The following is a 16555-nucleotide window of genomic DNA, read 5'->3' as shown; positions in this document are numbered from 1 at the left end:
ACAGTTCTAATTTCATGAGGTAATGATTCATATAAATGTGAATGATGTTCACAGCAGTGATGGTTTGATGCGGCTTCATTTGGGCTATTTTCTAATCATTCAATTTGTAGAATTTTGAAACATTTGTGTGATCCAGCTCATGAAACGCTTACAAATTCCTGTGACATCAGACTGCCGGATCTGCCACGTTTAGATTCATTGAAATTAAAATCATTGAAATATCACTGTATGACACATCGCTTTATTGCTCCCTGAACTCTTTGTATGTCACTAAACATGTGTTAACTATGAAAATGTATTACTATTATTACTTTAATCGGGTTCAGATCAAACACTGGGAAAATGTGCTTTCTCCTTATATGCCTCCCGGCTTGGAACGATCTGCAAAGTACAGTCAAATCAGAGTCTTTACCATCTCTGGGTACTTTTAAAGGTCTTCTGCAATCCGTTTTAAAAGAGTCTTGTACATGTTTTGCTTGATGTAACCTTTATTAACTGTCTTGTATTGTAATTGATTGTCAATGTAACTTTATGTGCGGCCATCTTGACCAGGTCTCCCTGGAAGAAGAGACTGTAAAGTCTCAATGGGATTTTCCTTCCTTAATAAAAACTTGTGGTGGTTGAGGAGAGAGAGAGATCCATAATGGATCGGTCACGTCCGGTCGGACAGAACCCAGATGCAGGCAGAAGTGAAGGGGTTAAACAATATTTATTAAGGCACAAAATAATAAACCCACGATGGGGCAAACAAGAAACTAAACAAACAGAAAACTTCCCACGAGGGGGCAAAACAAAGTTCAGGATAATCTAAATAATAAATCTAAACACAAGGGAAGCAGGAACAAGGTAATAACGAACACGGAGTAAGTAGTAAATACAATGAACCGACAAACAGCAAGGGAATCAGGGACATTAAATAAAGGGAAACTAATGAGGAGCGATGACAAAGGGATCTGGACGGGCAGGTCACAAGACTTAACAATGAGTGCGACTAGCAGGAAGAGAGACAGACAGGTGAGAAACACTGATGAAAACACTGATGACGCTCGACAGAGAGACGAGGGGGCGGAGCTACACGGAAGACACGCGGCGAAATGTCAAAACAAACCACCACGTGTCTCCACACAAGACGAAACACAAACACACAAGATGAAACACAAACACACAAGACATGATATTGTCACGGATCTGTCCCCAAGGCCCGAATACTCACGACTGGAAGGCCCGTGACAGAAGCACTATATCAATGCCTTATTCATTCATTCATTCTGGGTTCAATGAGGGAATCTCAACACATGTTTCTGATGTATTTCCTGATTTGCCTTTTTAATGCAATCAAATATTTTTTTAGAAACATCTGTTAGAAATATATTTCTTGATATGTAAAAGTCACACAATTACAATATAACAATGCTTCTATATCAATGTGATTCACTTCTGAACTTCTAATGACAGAGACATTTTGGAGATTTCTGACTCTTTCCTCCTTTTCCATTTGTTCTACATTTAATCTCGTTGATATTTATAGGAGAAATAACTGAGATATTAAAGATTTGTCATCTGTGATTTGTCTTCCGTGTGGTTTGAGTGACATGTGTCTGCTGTAGTGAATGATGTAAAGAGATCTGCTCTCATCCCTAAAGATGTTAAGATGAGAGGAAAACAAACACATGTTCTTATTATCACAGACACAAACTAAAGGGACTTTATTGAGTAAATGACTCAACACATGCACCTCTAGACCTCTAATCCCACAACCAGGGTTTTCATTTCTATACTTTGTGTTTCGAGACAAACATCAGCTCCTGGAAGTCCTGAATCTCTGTGATGGACAGAAGAACATTGTTTACCGCACACACATTTTATCCAACAAAAAAAACATTGTATTCCAGACTTCACACAGCTATACTCACATTATCGGGTCAGTTTGATGAACTTCTTCTGACATGAGAAGAAAAAACAGAATGTGATGAAAACGTCACTTATAGAAAGATGGTCAAATGGAAACCAAGAACTCACCTTTACTGCGGTGTGTTTCAATGCCACTGCTGCGGTTCCACAGGAGACAAAACGTTCCTCCAACTATCACCATCGACAAGAACCCACAGAAAACCAATGCAACGATCTCCATAGGCACGACTCTGAAACCTGCTGAAAAATTTACGATCGTGACTTTCAAACGTCATACATGTCTACATCTGTCTGTGTGCAGTAAACACACTTGTGACTTGTAACTTTTGAAACAATGATTTCTGTCTCACACATCTTAAGAGTGAAATAATGTCACCTGTCTTCTGTATGTGGATGTCTGAACTCTCCAGCCACGTTGAGTTGTGATTAAAACTGTCCCTCACGGCACACCGGTAATATCCAGAGGTCACCGCGGTAATGTGTGTGGTGATGAGAATCTGAGCGTTTTGAGCGAGAGCGTGAGAGTCGCTCTCTGCTGGTAGAGATGTGTGATTCAGAGACCAGGAGAACGCTGGAAATGTTCCTCTGCCCGGGACACATCTCAAACGGGCCGCTGTCACACCTCCATCAGCATCATAGAGGTACGTGACCATCACTTCCACAACGCCCCCTACTGGAACTGATGTCAAATCCATTGAGAACACATGAAGGTTAGTCTGTTTACTGATGAACTTCATTCGCAAAACTAACAGATTAAAATCATCTTCTAAACATCAGAGAGCCATCGGGTCATGCTCGAGCCGACGAGGCAGAATGACTCCTTTAGAGGAGTTTCGTTTAAAGGAGAAGTTTACCTTCATAAGGAAAATTCCGTCCTCTGATCATTTTAAATCTGTGTGACTTTATTTCTTCGGCAGAACACAAAAGAAGATATTTTCAAAAATGTTGGTAAAATCCCCTCATTCACTTCTATTAGATGGACATAAATCCAATGCAAGAAAATGGGGGGCTGTAAACAACATTTTTTAAAATATCTTCTTTTGTGTTCTGCACAAGAAAGAAAGTCACACAGATTTAAAATGATAAAAGAGTAAATGAGTAAATGATGACAGAATGTTCCTTGAGAGGGCGATCTAGTCCTTTAAGACATTCAGTTATAAACCAGAGTTAATAAATTCTTATTCATAATTACAATATGTATCTGTGTGGTCTCTATAAAGAAAAACTGAAGAAATGATCAGAAATCTTTGTCATCAATCTTTGTCTTGTCAACAGATAAATCAAGTTTTCTGATAATTTCTTCCGTTTTCGACAGAGTCGTTCACAGACCAGCAGCAGGGAGGAATATTATAACTCTGACACACCCACTGCCAGATTGACAGGATCAGACGTGAGCAGTTGTGTTTCTGTCTTGGCTTTACATCGAGCTGCTGTCATATTCCCACGCACAGAGACGGGCTGAAGGAACCACGCAGTCAGCGTAGAGACCTGCTTCTCCTGAATCTCCACCTCGTCCACCAGCAGGAGAAACGTCAGCGGAGGACTTCCACGCTCCACAGCGCAGCTGATGTTAGCCAGCAGATCAGACCCGTCACACAACACTGTGAATGTCAATCTGGGTGACGAGATGAATTCTGTGAATCATAAAGCTTCATCCTTACATCGGTACTGGAGATATTGTGTCTGTCGTGAATATTTATGCGAGGCTTTTTTCAGTGAACACACAAGAAGATATTTTTAGAAATGTCCGTACAACAGAAGTCAATGGGGTTCGGAGTTGTTCTTCAAAATATCTTCTTTTGTGTTCTGCAGAAAAAAGAAACTCACACAGGTTTGAAATGACATGAGGGTGAATAATAGATTTGTATTTTTAGGTTAACCATTCACAGGGTGATTTCCTTTCATCACGTGACGTTTGTTTGGATTGACAGAGAACATGAACGTGACGATGAAGTGATGAATTCTTACTCTTCACAACGACTTCCAGATTCCGGCTGCTGGAATATCTTGTGTCGTCATCCATTTGGTTTTGGGCCGTGCATGAATATGTCCCAGCATGCTGTTCACCTGCCCTGTCCACCGTCAGTGTGCTTTCGGACAGGCGGTAGAGTTCGGAGGATGATGATGTCACTTCCTGTCTGTTATGATACCACATGAAGGACAGATGTGTTCCTCTGGAGACGAAACAGCGCAGTACGAGTGGTTCTCTCTCGTAGATGACAGGTGGATCGGGCTCTGAAGTCACACTCGTACCCTGCACAGGGACTAACACACATTCAGTCAGTTTCCACAAGCTTCTGAATTTAATAACACATGTAGATGTTACTGACGCTCTGAACACATCGACTGCCATCATGGAATGAGCAACATTACGTTAGAAACACATGGTGAGGCATCGACCATGGAAGATTATATCAGTTGAAAGCGCTGTTATGCTTCTTTGTTTATTGTATAAGAGAATATAGAGATAAATGAATGAATGAAGTATGAGAGCTTTAATGTTATATCACATCTCATTTCACTTACTCACTACTTGTAAGTGTACAGTGTTGCTTTGGCCCCCTGTGGTCAGTCTACAGTAGTATTTGCCCTTTGACTCCTCCGTGACCTTCAGGCTGAATGTGACCATGGTGTTGACCTCTGTGGTAATCAGATATCCGTCATCTTTTCTGAGTTCATAGGTCAGAGGTGAAGTCCACCCCGGAACCTCACAGTGAAAGTGAACTCGAGATCTCAGATAGGCCCGGCTGGGTCCAGATAGAACCGGCTGAAAGTGAGATCTACCTGCACACATGTGACGGATGTTAATGAGTATTTTTTTACTCATTTACTAAGTAATAATTTTTCCACAAAAAACATTATAATTTAGTTTTGTATCTTATTTTTGTTGTTTTGGGAAAAGTGTTTTTTTAATCTTTATTACGTGTTGACGTCATTTCTGGCAAGCTCGCGCTGAGTAGTCAGATTGCTATGAGGGTGCTGAGGAGACGTAAGCAGTTAGCGGAGCTTTCTCAGTATATGTCTGTAAAAGTTCCTAAAAGTTTGATTAAGCCAATTGTATGTTTTTCACAGTGTTATGTATGTATTAGAAATGTTTTAGAAATCGATGGATTGTATTAATATAACGTTGTGATTTTAACTGATTAAATAACTGTTTTTAATCTGTACAGGTGTTCAATCCACATTTAAACAGGCCCAGGTCACGCCCCTACTGAAGAAACCAACATTGGACCCTTCTACTCCCGACAGTTACAGACCTGTCTCTCTTCTCCCATTTATAGCAAAAACACTTGAAAGGGCAGCTTTCAACCAGGTGTCTTCCTACATGTTCCAGAATAAACTACTGGATGACAAGCAGTCTGGCTTCAAAACAAACCACTCCACTGAGACTGCACTGCTATCGGTCACAGAAGCACTGCGGCTAGCAAAGGCGGAAGCTAAATCCTCGGTCCTGATTCTGCTAGACTTATCTGCAGCGTTTGACACTGTCAATCACCAGATACTGCTAGCAACCCTGTCATCACTAGGAATCACAGGCTCTACCCTCTGCTGGTTCAAATCCTACCTCTCCGACAGATCCTTCAGGGTGTCATGGAGGGGCTCGCTGTCCACGGCTCAGCACATGATCACTGGGGTCCCTCAGGGGTCGGTGCTTGGACCGCTGCTTTTTTCCATCTACACGACATCACTGGGACCCATCATTCAGGCACATGGCTTCTCATATCACTGCTATGCCGACGACACCCAGATCTACATCTCGGTTCACCCAGACGATACCACTGTAGCAGCTCGCATTACATCCTGCCTCGAGGACATCTCAGCTTGGATGAAAGACCATCACCTCCAGCTGAACCCTGCCAAGACCGAACTACTCGTGTTTCCGGCACACCCTATGGTCCAACACGATTTCAACATCCATCTTGGCAATACCACAATCACCAATTCCAAAACAACCAGGAACATCGGAGTCATATTTGATGAACAGTTGTCCTTCAATGATCACATTGCAAAGACAACACGGTCATGCCGATATGCCTTATTCAACATTAGAAAGATCAGACCATATCTCACGGAGCATGCGGCACAACTCCTTGTCCAGGCCCTGGTAATCTCAAGGTTGGACTACTGCAATGCTCTCCTTGCTGGTCTTCCTGCAAAGGCTATCAAACCACTTCAGCTTGTTCAGAACGCAGCAGCACGCCTCGCCTTCCAATCAGCCCAAAAGGGCTCACGTGACTCCCCTTTTCATCTCTCTTCACTGGCTACCGGTTGCAGCCCGTATCAGATTCAAGTCACTAACGCTTGCCTACAGGACTATCACTGGATCTGCACCGGCTTACTTCCACACTCTCCTGATCGATACTAATGTGTTTTACTACAGATTTTATTTATTTACTAATACAGCTAATAATTGTATAATAAAGAAGAACTATTTATTTCCCATACACCTAGTTTTGCACACGTGACTTCTCTCTGTCCTGCTGTGTTTTGTAGACCGCTATCACGTGACTCAGCAGCGCCCAGCGCGAGCACGCAGACGCAGTCGCAGCTGCAGCCAGCGAAAAGAATAAAAACAATGCAAACATCGATATATGGCAGTGGACCATTGAAGGTAAAAAGACAAAGATTAAAAGTACTTTATTATTTAAACTCTTTATTTACTTAAAGAATTGTGTGCGCTTTGTTTATAAATTCACTTCTAAAATGTAATGAAAGGGAAATTGAATTTGTTATATTATTGTGTCTAAACATAACACTGAACTAAAACGGAAAAGCAGTTTTAAAACTTTGTTGTTCAGTAATTATTTTGTGCACTTTCTTTTTTTTAAAGCTAGAGAAGTAGTGCTAGGATAGAGAGAAATTGTTTTGTTATATATCGGTTTTCTGTTCTGTTAATCTGTTATTGTTACGATTTTCCAGTAAAAATTTGGTGCAAAGTTCATGCTTGCAAATTCTATTACAGGAATAAATAACTAAATAAATATATTTATTTGGTTTAAATTAGGTCCCGTGGTTTAACATCTACATGATTAATTCGCCTATAGGCACATTAAGAGCACAAATCACAAAATATTTTAGTGGTCATGAAAATGTATTCAGATTAAGCAAATTAATGATGCATTCATCTGATAAATTATGACATTACATCCACAGGAAAGTAAATGTGAATGCTTCTACAGTAGAAAGAAAAAGTATGTGAACCCTTTGGGCTTACTTGGATTTCTTCATAAATCATTCTTCATAAAATGTGTTCTGATCTTCATCTAAGTCACAACAATAGAAAAACACAGTCTGCTTAAACTAATACCGCACAAACATTATACGTTTTCATGTTTATATTGAACACAACATGTAAACATTCATAGTGCAGGGTGGAAAAAGTATGTGAACCTTTGGGTTTAATAACTGGTTGACCCTCCTTTGACAGCAATAACCTCAACCAAACGTTTCCTATAGTTGCAGATCAGACCTGCACAACGGTCAGGAGAAATTTTGGACCATTCCTCTTTACAAAAGTGTTTCAGTTCAGCAATATTCTTGGGATGTCTGGTGTGAATCGCTCTCTTGAGGTCATGCCACATCATCTCAATCGGGTTGAGGTCAGGACTCTGACTGGGCCACTCCAGAAGGCGTATTTTCTTCTGTTGAAGCCATTCTGTTGTTGATTTACTTCTACGCTTTGGGTCGTTGTCCTGTTGCATCGTCCATCCTCTGTTAAGCTTCAGTTGGCGGACAGATGGTCTTAAGTTTTCCTGCAAAATGTCTTGATAAACTTTGGAATTCATTTTTCCATCGATGACAGTAATCCGTCCAGGGCCTGAGGCAGCAAAGCAGACCCAAACCATGATGCCCCCTCCACCATATTTCACAGTTGGGATGAGGTTTTGATGTTGGTGTGCTGTGCCTTTTGTTCTCCACACATAGCGTTGTGTGTTCTTTCCAAACAACTCAATTTTGGTTTCATCTGTCCACAGAATGTTTTGCCAGTAGTGCTGTGGAACATCCAGGTTTCTGTAAGTGTTTAGCTGACACTCTAGGATTCTTCTTCACCTCATTGAGCATTCTGCGCTGTGCTCTTGCAGTCATCTTTACAGGACGACCACGCCTAGGGAGTGTAGCAACAGTGCTGAACTTTCTCCATTTGTAGACAATCTGTCTTACCGTGGACACATGGACATCAAGGCTTTTAGATATACTTTTGTAGCCCTTTCCAGCTTTATGTAAGTCAACAATTCTTGATCGTAGGTCTTCTGAGAGCTCTTTTGTGCGAGGCATGGTTCACATCAGACAACGCTTCTTCAGAACAGCAAATTCAAAACTGGTGTGTGTTTTTTATTGGACAGGCCAGCTTTAATCAACACATCCAATCTCATCACATTGATTGGACCCCAGGTTGGCTGACTCCTGGCTCCAGTTAGCTCTTGGAGAAGTCATTAGCCTAGGGTTTCACATACTTTCTCCACCCTGCACTATGAATGTTTACATGTTGTGTTCAATATAAACATGAAAACGTTTAATGTTTGTGCGGTATTAGTTTAAGCAGACTGTGTTTCTCTATTGTTGTGACTTAGATGAAGATCAGAACACATTTTATGACCAATTTATGAAGAAATCCAAGTAAGCCCAAAGGGTTCACATACTTTTTCTTTCAGCTGTATATCTGCAATACTGGCCCTGCATTTACTTTGTATCGGATCAATACCAAATTTTACAGTGTCGACAACCACTATTCAAAAATCACAGACGAAACGTTTCCTTATGCTGTACTGTCTTTAATCCATCCAGCACCATAATAAAATCTCCATCAGCAACAGTGCCAGTTGTTCCTTGTCTTCTATTACACAACGCAGAGCTCGAACAGTCGCTAGAATTGGGCCGGTTACACACACAGATTGAAATAAACACATCAACACACCAAAAATGCGTTATATTTAGTTTGTTTAGTTTCAGTGTGTTTGTGTTATTAATAAAAAACAATGCCACAATAAAACAGATTTCACAGTCATTGTCTGGGTTTATCGTAGTTTCTTCATCATCAAACTAAACTCATTCAATCAGAACAGTGTGACTGATTTAAATAATATTTAAAAGAATGAAACATACCAGTTTGTGTCAAAAGACCCATCAAAACTGAAACGCAACAGAAAACGGCAGTGAATTAACGTGATGTGAGAATCATTACTGTCTAATCAAGGCTTTACTGTAGTAAATATATGAGTAGGCTAAACTTACAACACATTTATTTAATTATTTGTTTATAAGATATTATTTTATAGAATGATCTTCCTTGCTCTATAAACACAATACACTGGGCTGCGTTTTATCTTTCTGTGATTTTTTTATTTGCTCCTGTAAAGCTGCTTTGGAACAATACAAATTGTGAATAGTGCAATATAAATAAACTTGAATTGAATTAAACTTACCAAAGAGTGACATAAAGAGGAAATAAACGCTTTCTTCCATTCTACAGATCTTCACTCATATAGCACATTGTGAGTCTTGTCAGTGCGCGCGCTCACGTGAGAGAGCTCGAGGCAGCATGTGTGTATGTTTTTCAGAGATAACTGTTTACAGCTGCACGTGACAATCGTGTTCACATTAAAATGCTTTATTTAAAAAACATACAAACATAACAAGATTGCAGAAATTGCTGTATAAAACTGATTAAAGTGAACGCGTGTCAGAGAGGAAAAGAACAAAAAGAACACTTTATAAGTCGACATGATCAGCCTCTGACTTCGCTAATACAAACTCTGATCTGAGATCAGTCATTTTATGCATCAGTGTTGTACATGCTTGTTGCGTGGTGTCTTCTGTCGTTGCATCGTGTTGTGCTTCTTCGCCAGAAAGCGCTTATCAGAACTGCACTGTAAGAGAAATAAACAGCCGTTTAAAACTGACCTTCAGAGGGATTTTACATTCACTGTTAATATCATTTTGTATTTTTAGATTAGATTCAACTTTATTGTCATTACACATATACAAGTACAGTGTAACGAAATGTAGTAAAATTGTCATGTATTACACATGTTATACACATGTATAAAATACATGTAAATGTTTTGGCCAATTAATTGTGTACATTTTGTATGTTACAGGAATGACAAGGGCTTCCCTCACTCACCATCACCAACATCTCCTTCCATCTCTCGATGGCTTTACTGTTCGCTCGTCCGCGAGACATGTATGACGTCAGTATGACCCTGTGAGGTAGAAGAGAGCAGGTCAGGAGAACACGCAGTCAAACATTTGTGCTTGTTATCTGTGTGTTGTGCATGTACACCTGTACTTACATTTCAGCCAGTATGAGAGCGAACGCAAAGGCATTAGATGTGACGTAACTGATGGCGCTCTGCGCGGGAGCGGGCAGCGTCTCTACACACTGAGCCGTCACATTAAACACACTTCTGTTGCCTTCAAACGGACCGCAGCCGCCCGGAACAAACCTGAACAAGAGCTCGACTTTAATATGGATGTTAAACATCTGTCATTTGACTTTATTAGTGACAACAAACACCTGTTGATGTTGACACCCAGAACGATGACAGACATGAAGAGACCCAACATCAGAGTGAAATGAAAGAGAACCGATGAACTGGCCACCCGGAATATTCTCTGAGCCCGGACACAACAATGTATTAATGTGAACTGAGAAAGAGAGAGATTAAAGAATAAAGTCACTGTTTTATAATCTGTTGTACTCGAGACTGGTCTCAAGACCACTTTTTGATGGTCTTGGTTTTGTCTCGGTCTCAACTGTCTTTGGTCTCGGACTTGTCGTGGTCTCAGATTTAGTGGTCTCAGGATTTTATTTGTTCTATTTTGGCTTGTCCCAAACAAATCTGAATTTCTGTGCATTTCTGAGCGACACAGAGCTATTTTGCTATTGATAAGATGAAAAAGCAATGAAACCAATTCAGTTTTTGAATGTTTTGTTTGCTTGAAGGTCACAGATCAAACTTATCTTGGTTATTTATCATTATTTTTTTATGTTTAGTTGTTGGAATTTTTACCTGCACAAATATTGTAATATGTTAGAGTAGGTGAGTGATAAAACATTGAACATAAAACATCCTACACATATATTTCTGCACAATAAATCACCAAGTTACGTCTATTATTACTTTATATGACTTTCTAGGGTTTTGTGGAGCGTTTGAATGAAGTATGGGAGTGCTGGTCTTGGTCTCGCCTGCTTTGGTCTCGGTCATGATCTTGATACACTCTGGTCTTGTCTTTTGGTGGTCTTGACCACAACGCTTGTTTCTGAACACTCATCAGTCACACACACCTTCTTGATGTACAGGAGCAGCAGAAGCCGGACGGCGCTGATGGCGGGCAGCAGGGGGCAGTAGAACACACCCACCCACGTGACCGTCTGACTGTTCACCAGATCCAAAACATTAGAGGAGATATCAAACTGAGGCAGGCCTAACTTCTGCTTCAGCCACAAACATCTCTTCACCAATAACCTTCACACAGACAGAAGAATGTTATAGCTCACAGCTCAGGAGATTGAATGACACTCAGTTGTGTCTCAAATGAGACCGGATTGTTGGATTTGAGCTAATTTGGTGAAGAAAGTCATGTGATTAATAATATTGACTTTTGATTGCAGACTTGACAAAGAAATCTGTGCTGAGTCTCAAAATCTCTGTTTCTTTGAATCTCATTGACATCTGTGAGAACTAACAGAGATATTGAAGAAATCACATCTGTGATCTTATGGAGAGTGATTCCTGCTTTAGGTTTTCTTGAACTACAGTTAGCTGTTTTGATTTTCTTTGGTCATGTGTGAGTCTAGCTGGGGGTTTTGAACTAACACAACAGAAGCCGTAATGAAGTTTAGTGTATTTAAAGAAGTTCTCACATCCTCGGGTAGGCCACACAGAACACGCTGAAGAAACTCTCAAGGAAGTTAAAGACAGTCAGTTTGTACATTTCCTTCCCGAAGGCGTTCTCTGGACACTGAAACAAACACACAAAGAGAAAACTGCTGAACAAGTTACTTACTTTACTTTTATGCATTTGCCAGATGCTATTATCCCATGCCACTTACATTGTTTGATACTATACATTTGTATCAGAGTACGTGCAATCCCTGGGATTCAACCCATGACATTGGGGTTGCTAGTGCCACGCTCGAACCACTGAGCCACAGGAAAGTTCTTAGGTGTTTGTGTTTATACAAAGACATACAAACAAGAAAACAAACCTTTTGTTTAGGATCCGGTGATCGGATGAAAAAGAACAGATAGATGCCCAAAGACGCCAGCTTGAGAAAAATACTCCTGCACACACACAAACAGTTCTCAGTTAGTACTCACTGCAGACTTCATGTAACTTACTTCAGAGGTCAAAGGTCATGAGCCGTCTGACCTGATCAGAGTGAGATTCAGGTGAGTAGCGTGCGAGTAATCTTCAAATTTTGACATCTCACTGAAGATGTGCGGCAACACATAGTTCACTATTGTCATGGTCACTGGAGGAAGATACTCCAACAACAGTGATTGAATCCAGTCAAGGTTCTGATACTAGAAGAGAGAGAGGCAGAGAGAGAGATGTGATAATGGTATTATTTGGAGGGGTTTCTAGTTTAATTTTTCAGGATTTCATACCTTCTGACTGTGTGACTCAGTGATGGTGTAATATATGAGAATAAAGGAACCGGCCAGGAGAAGCAGCACAAGGATGTTGAGAACGACCCGCAGGAGGATGAGCTGAATCCAGCGCTTTATCGTTCGCTTCTGGACATCCTCATGAAACTTTTGCTCTTCCAGATCCATCTTCAGATCGTCACTGATAAACGTGTGTTTCAAAGCGGCTGCTTTTTCATTCTGAATGCTGAAGTCCCATCCACAAAAGACCTTATAGCTCAAGTTAGAACTGAAGCGATTTCCAGTCAACCACACGTGTTTGTAGCCCACCCCGGTTCTGAAGAAATGAGCCACAGCGTCACTGAGACACCATCAGGATTATATGAGAAAGATATCCGTCATCAGCTCTGTTCTTCAGCCGAACAAGAACGATTATGATTCGCTGCGTTTAAGCAATCGTGTTCAACTGAAGAAATGAAGTGGTGTGGAACGTCATGAGGGTGAGAAAATAAAGAGAGAAGATCTGACCTGCGGACCACCATGATGATGCTGAGGAGGAGGACTGACATCATGCCGAGAAGAAAGAGAATGGGAATGTTCATACAGGGGAAATCAAGAGAGCCGCGTGCGTAGAAGCTGTGAAACACAGGAGAGTGAGACCCTTCAAGAACACCCTGGAAAACACAAAAAGGAGATTGAGAACTGAAGAGAAGAGAAGGAACGTACACGAGTTAAAACCACCTGGAGATGACAGAGAGACATAAACCCACTCACTGATCCTACGAAAATGTCTTTGAATCCAAATGTCTGGTTGCTCACGGGTTTCTCTAAAGGAAGAGAGACATGAGGTGGTGATGTTTATGAGCGCTAACTCTCTAATGTTAAAATCAAGTCTCTCGGCCGTCTCACCTGAGAACATCAGTGTCGGTGTCAGCACAGATCCACCGATGATCACACAATACAACACATTCAAACACAACAGATATCGCAGAAACACAAAATAAGCTTTGACTCCAACGCCGAACCGACCTGCGGACAAAACACAACATCATTCACAACCTCGTTCATCCGCGGCTCACAAACTGAGCTCAGACATCTCAAGTTTATTGAACATTACATCCAGATGATTTCACATCAACGATCTACATTCATGTACACCTCAAGACTCTTACCGTCTCATTCACGCAACTTTAGGTGAAACATCTGAGACCTCCATCACCTCTCACCTTGGATCTTGTGCAGTGTGTGTCCCCATAGCAACAGTCCCGACAACTTCTGGCTGATGTGCTCCTTCAAATGGCGTCTGGTGATCTGTTGTTTCTTCCTCCATGAGTCCCAGCTGCCAGCAGGGTGTTTCTGTTGCCATCGCTCAGCTCTGTTTCACACAGTCAGTTTTCAAGTTAAATCACCTGTGTGTCACATTGTGAAAGTGTTCTCAGGTCAGACGTGTTACCTCTCGGAGTGGATGTGTCTCTTGATCTTCATACACACCAGCAGAGCTTGTGGCGGTACACTGCTCTCCAGCATCCGCTGCTCATCATCCGGATGAAGGTCGTGTTGCTGTTGTCGGTGAGCCAGTGAGCTGGGTAACTGTGCAAAGATCTCAGTGTGATGATAGTCGCACGAGTCACTCGACTGAACCGAGCTCACGCTCTCATCTGAACACACAAACACACAACATAAAACACTCACTGTGTGTGTGTGTGACTCCAGTGAACTTCACAACACCGCAAACGTGCTTTTCTGTGAGACCCAGCCAGCACACATACGTCTGTATGACGTTTGCTAAAGATCTGGAAAACATCTGCTGTGTAAAAACATCTGCTTGACATCTCAGAAAGAGCTGTTGGACATCCATCCTGAATCATAAACATCTTACAGACATCTTCTAGAGGTGTATCTGACAGCAGACGTTTTCATTGTAGATGAGCAAACTATGTATTGCAGATGTCTTCCAGATGTAAATGGACAATTCTGTGAAAATGTCAACCTTACCACGAAAAAAAATTTACCAGCGGTTTTTACTCTGGTAACCGCACAGATATCAACATTTGGTCACTCAAATCTCTCTTCAAATTTGTAAAACTTTTGTTTATTTTTAGTTCATGATTTTTCATGGTCAGGTAAGAGCCATTTTCAGGATTGTCACATCCATAACGCTACATATTCCTCATAAATGGACAAATGAAAATGAATATAAAGTCACTATTTGATGTTCTTTAAAGAGGCATCACTTCTCCATTCATTGGGTATTAGTGCTTCAGGATTGTGCATTTTATTTCACAGAAATCCTAAAAAGTTTATCGTCTCCCAAAAAACGCGTCCTTTTTCTGTCACATCCATAACGCATGTTTATTTCCCCCTATTTTTTTTTAAATAGATTTTTTGGATTGACATTTTTCTAATGTTTAGGCTCTATCAACAAGGGTTCAGTGAAATATAAACAGATGGTTCAATATAATCATAACAAATTTATTCTCTGAGCATTTTTTATGTCACGTCCATAACGTACATCTGTAAGACGTCTGCTAAAAAACTGGTAAACATCTCAGAAAGAGCTGTTGGACATCCATTCTGAATCATAAACATCTTACAGACATCTTCTAGAGGTCTATATGACATCTGACAGCAGACATCTCCAAGAGGTCTTACAGATGAGCACACTTTGTTTTACAGATGTATTGCACATGTAAATGTGGTGTGGTGTCAGGATAATAAGCGTAAACAGACACATAAACACACGCTCACAGATACTTCCTGTTACACAAACTCAATGCACAGATACATCTGCTAAAGTTCTGGAAAATATCTTCTGTGTGAAAACATCCAATAAATGTTTTAGAAAGTTTTAAGTACAACTGTTATACAGCAGCCGTCCCATAGACGTATTGTAGATGAGCAAACAATTAAAAATGTGTCTTGCAGATGTAAATACAGACCCCTCCCAGATGTGTGAGTGCTATCAGGGGTTGTTACACGTATCAGAGAGGAGTGATGAATTCTGACAACACAACACAGAAGACGGAAGCAAAACCTCTGGTCTAAATCTGAGGAAAGAGCTGCACAATCACACTGAACACATCAATGATGCTGACGATCACAATCATTCACTTTATCCCTCTGACACAACCAAAGACTGTTACATCATCACCAACACGCACGATCACAACAACACACACAGGTCTTTGTGTTTCAAACAGGTACTGTACCTGATATGAGTCTCTGGAAGTGTGGTGTCCCTGGTTCTTCCTCCTCCATCATGCGTCCTCACAAATACACAAACACACACAGCCCAACAAACACACACAACTCCACAACTAAAACGTTGACGTTCACTGTGCGCTCTTCTGAGAAGACCATGCATCACTGCAGGAAGTCATGTGATGGAGTGGGTGTCACTCAACATCATGAAGAACATCTTAACACAATGTCTTGAGTAGAGTGTGGAAATCTAAGCGACAACATTCTCTTTCAATGGTCGACAGTTTGACTTTTGGGAATTTTGACACTGACGTACACATTGATGAACATTTGATGCTCGTGAGATGTCATAGACTTATGATCAGTATTTGTGAACTTGTGTGAATGTTGTCATTTCATTCTACTTTTGCCCACTGTCACATAATAAAGTGCTTTTGTTCGACACATTCTCTCGCTTTCTCAAGTAACACACTCTCTCTCACACACAAACATTAATATGGTAATATATGTAGCTTATATAAATGATGATGTTCCACAAACTTGTATTGTTTTTATACAGAGCAAGTTGTAAATACTTTAAGCCTGACAGAAAACATTTTGGCAGTTAAAAGAAGAAGGTTTATCTCCGGTTATTTGGGTTCAAACTTGTCTCTAAAATACCCCTCCAAACACACAAACACACACATCCTCTCTCTGGGTTCAGTGTGTGAAACAGCAACTTCCTCATTTACTCTTAACACAAAAACCGAACAAATGTGTGAAGCGACACACAAAACCCTGATGTCAAACTATCACAAACCACCAGATCTCACTCATATCTCTGATTATAGTCAGCAATGAGTTCA

The 16555-nt window shown here is 40.8% G+C and overlaps 2 protein-coding genes across 6 annotated transcripts; both read right to left on the bottom strand.

Annotated features, from left to right (window-relative positions):
* Positions 1–73: 73 nt before the first annotated feature.
* On the bottom strand, positions 74–9443 carry LOC130410088 (Fc receptor-like protein 5). Of its 5 annotated transcripts, none has more exons than XM_056734500.1 (9): positions 9336–9443; positions 9016–9042; positions 4438–4695; positions 3880–4176; positions 3276–3545; positions 2288–2590; positions 2020–2151; positions 1914–1941; positions 74–1822 (listed from the first exon to the last, which is right to left on the bottom strand). In XM_056734500.1, exons 1-9 carry the CDS (start codon positions 9373–9375, stop codon positions 1738–1740), a joined length of 1440 nt encoding a protein of 479 aa, XP_056590478.1. In that variant the 5' UTR covers positions 9376–9443; the 3' UTR covers positions 74–1737. The 5 variants fall into 5 exon arrangements, with proteins under 5 accessions (XP_056590478.1, XP_056590480.1, XP_056590482.1 ...); XM_056734502.1 differs by having other exon boundaries at positions 1914–1938; XM_056734504.1 differs by having other exon boundaries at positions 4438–4691; positions 9336–9409.
* A 199-nt stretch (positions 9444–9642) lies between these two features.
* Positions 9643–15865, bottom strand: tmc8 (transmembrane channel-like 8). Its single transcript, XM_056734495.1, has 15 exons — positions 15719–15865; positions 13963–14167; positions 13736–13884; positions 13419–13538; positions 13284–13336; positions 13038–13183; positions 12531–12846; positions 12292–12446; positions 12128–12203; positions 11783–11880; positions 11204–11384; positions 10430–10560; positions 10206–10358; positions 10037–10115; positions 9643–9779 (listed from the first exon to the last, which is right to left on the bottom strand). The coding sequence occupies exons 1-15, from the start codon at positions 15768–15770 to the stop codon at positions 9693–9695; spliced, it is 2001 nt and encodes a 666-aa protein (XP_056590473.1). The 5' UTR covers positions 15771–15865; the 3' UTR covers positions 9643–9692.
* Between the last annotated feature and the right edge of the window lie 690 nt (positions 15866–16555).

Source organism: Triplophysa dalaica, chromosome 21 (genome assembly GCF_015846415.1).
Source record: "Triplophysa dalaica isolate WHDGS20190420 chromosome 21, ASM1584641v1, whole genome shotgun sequence".
NCBI classification, from domain to species: domain Eukaryota; kingdom Metazoa; phylum Chordata; class Actinopteri; order Cypriniformes; family Nemacheilidae; genus Triplophysa; species Triplophysa dalaica.
This window is presented reverse-complemented; position numbering and strand designations above follow the sequence as displayed.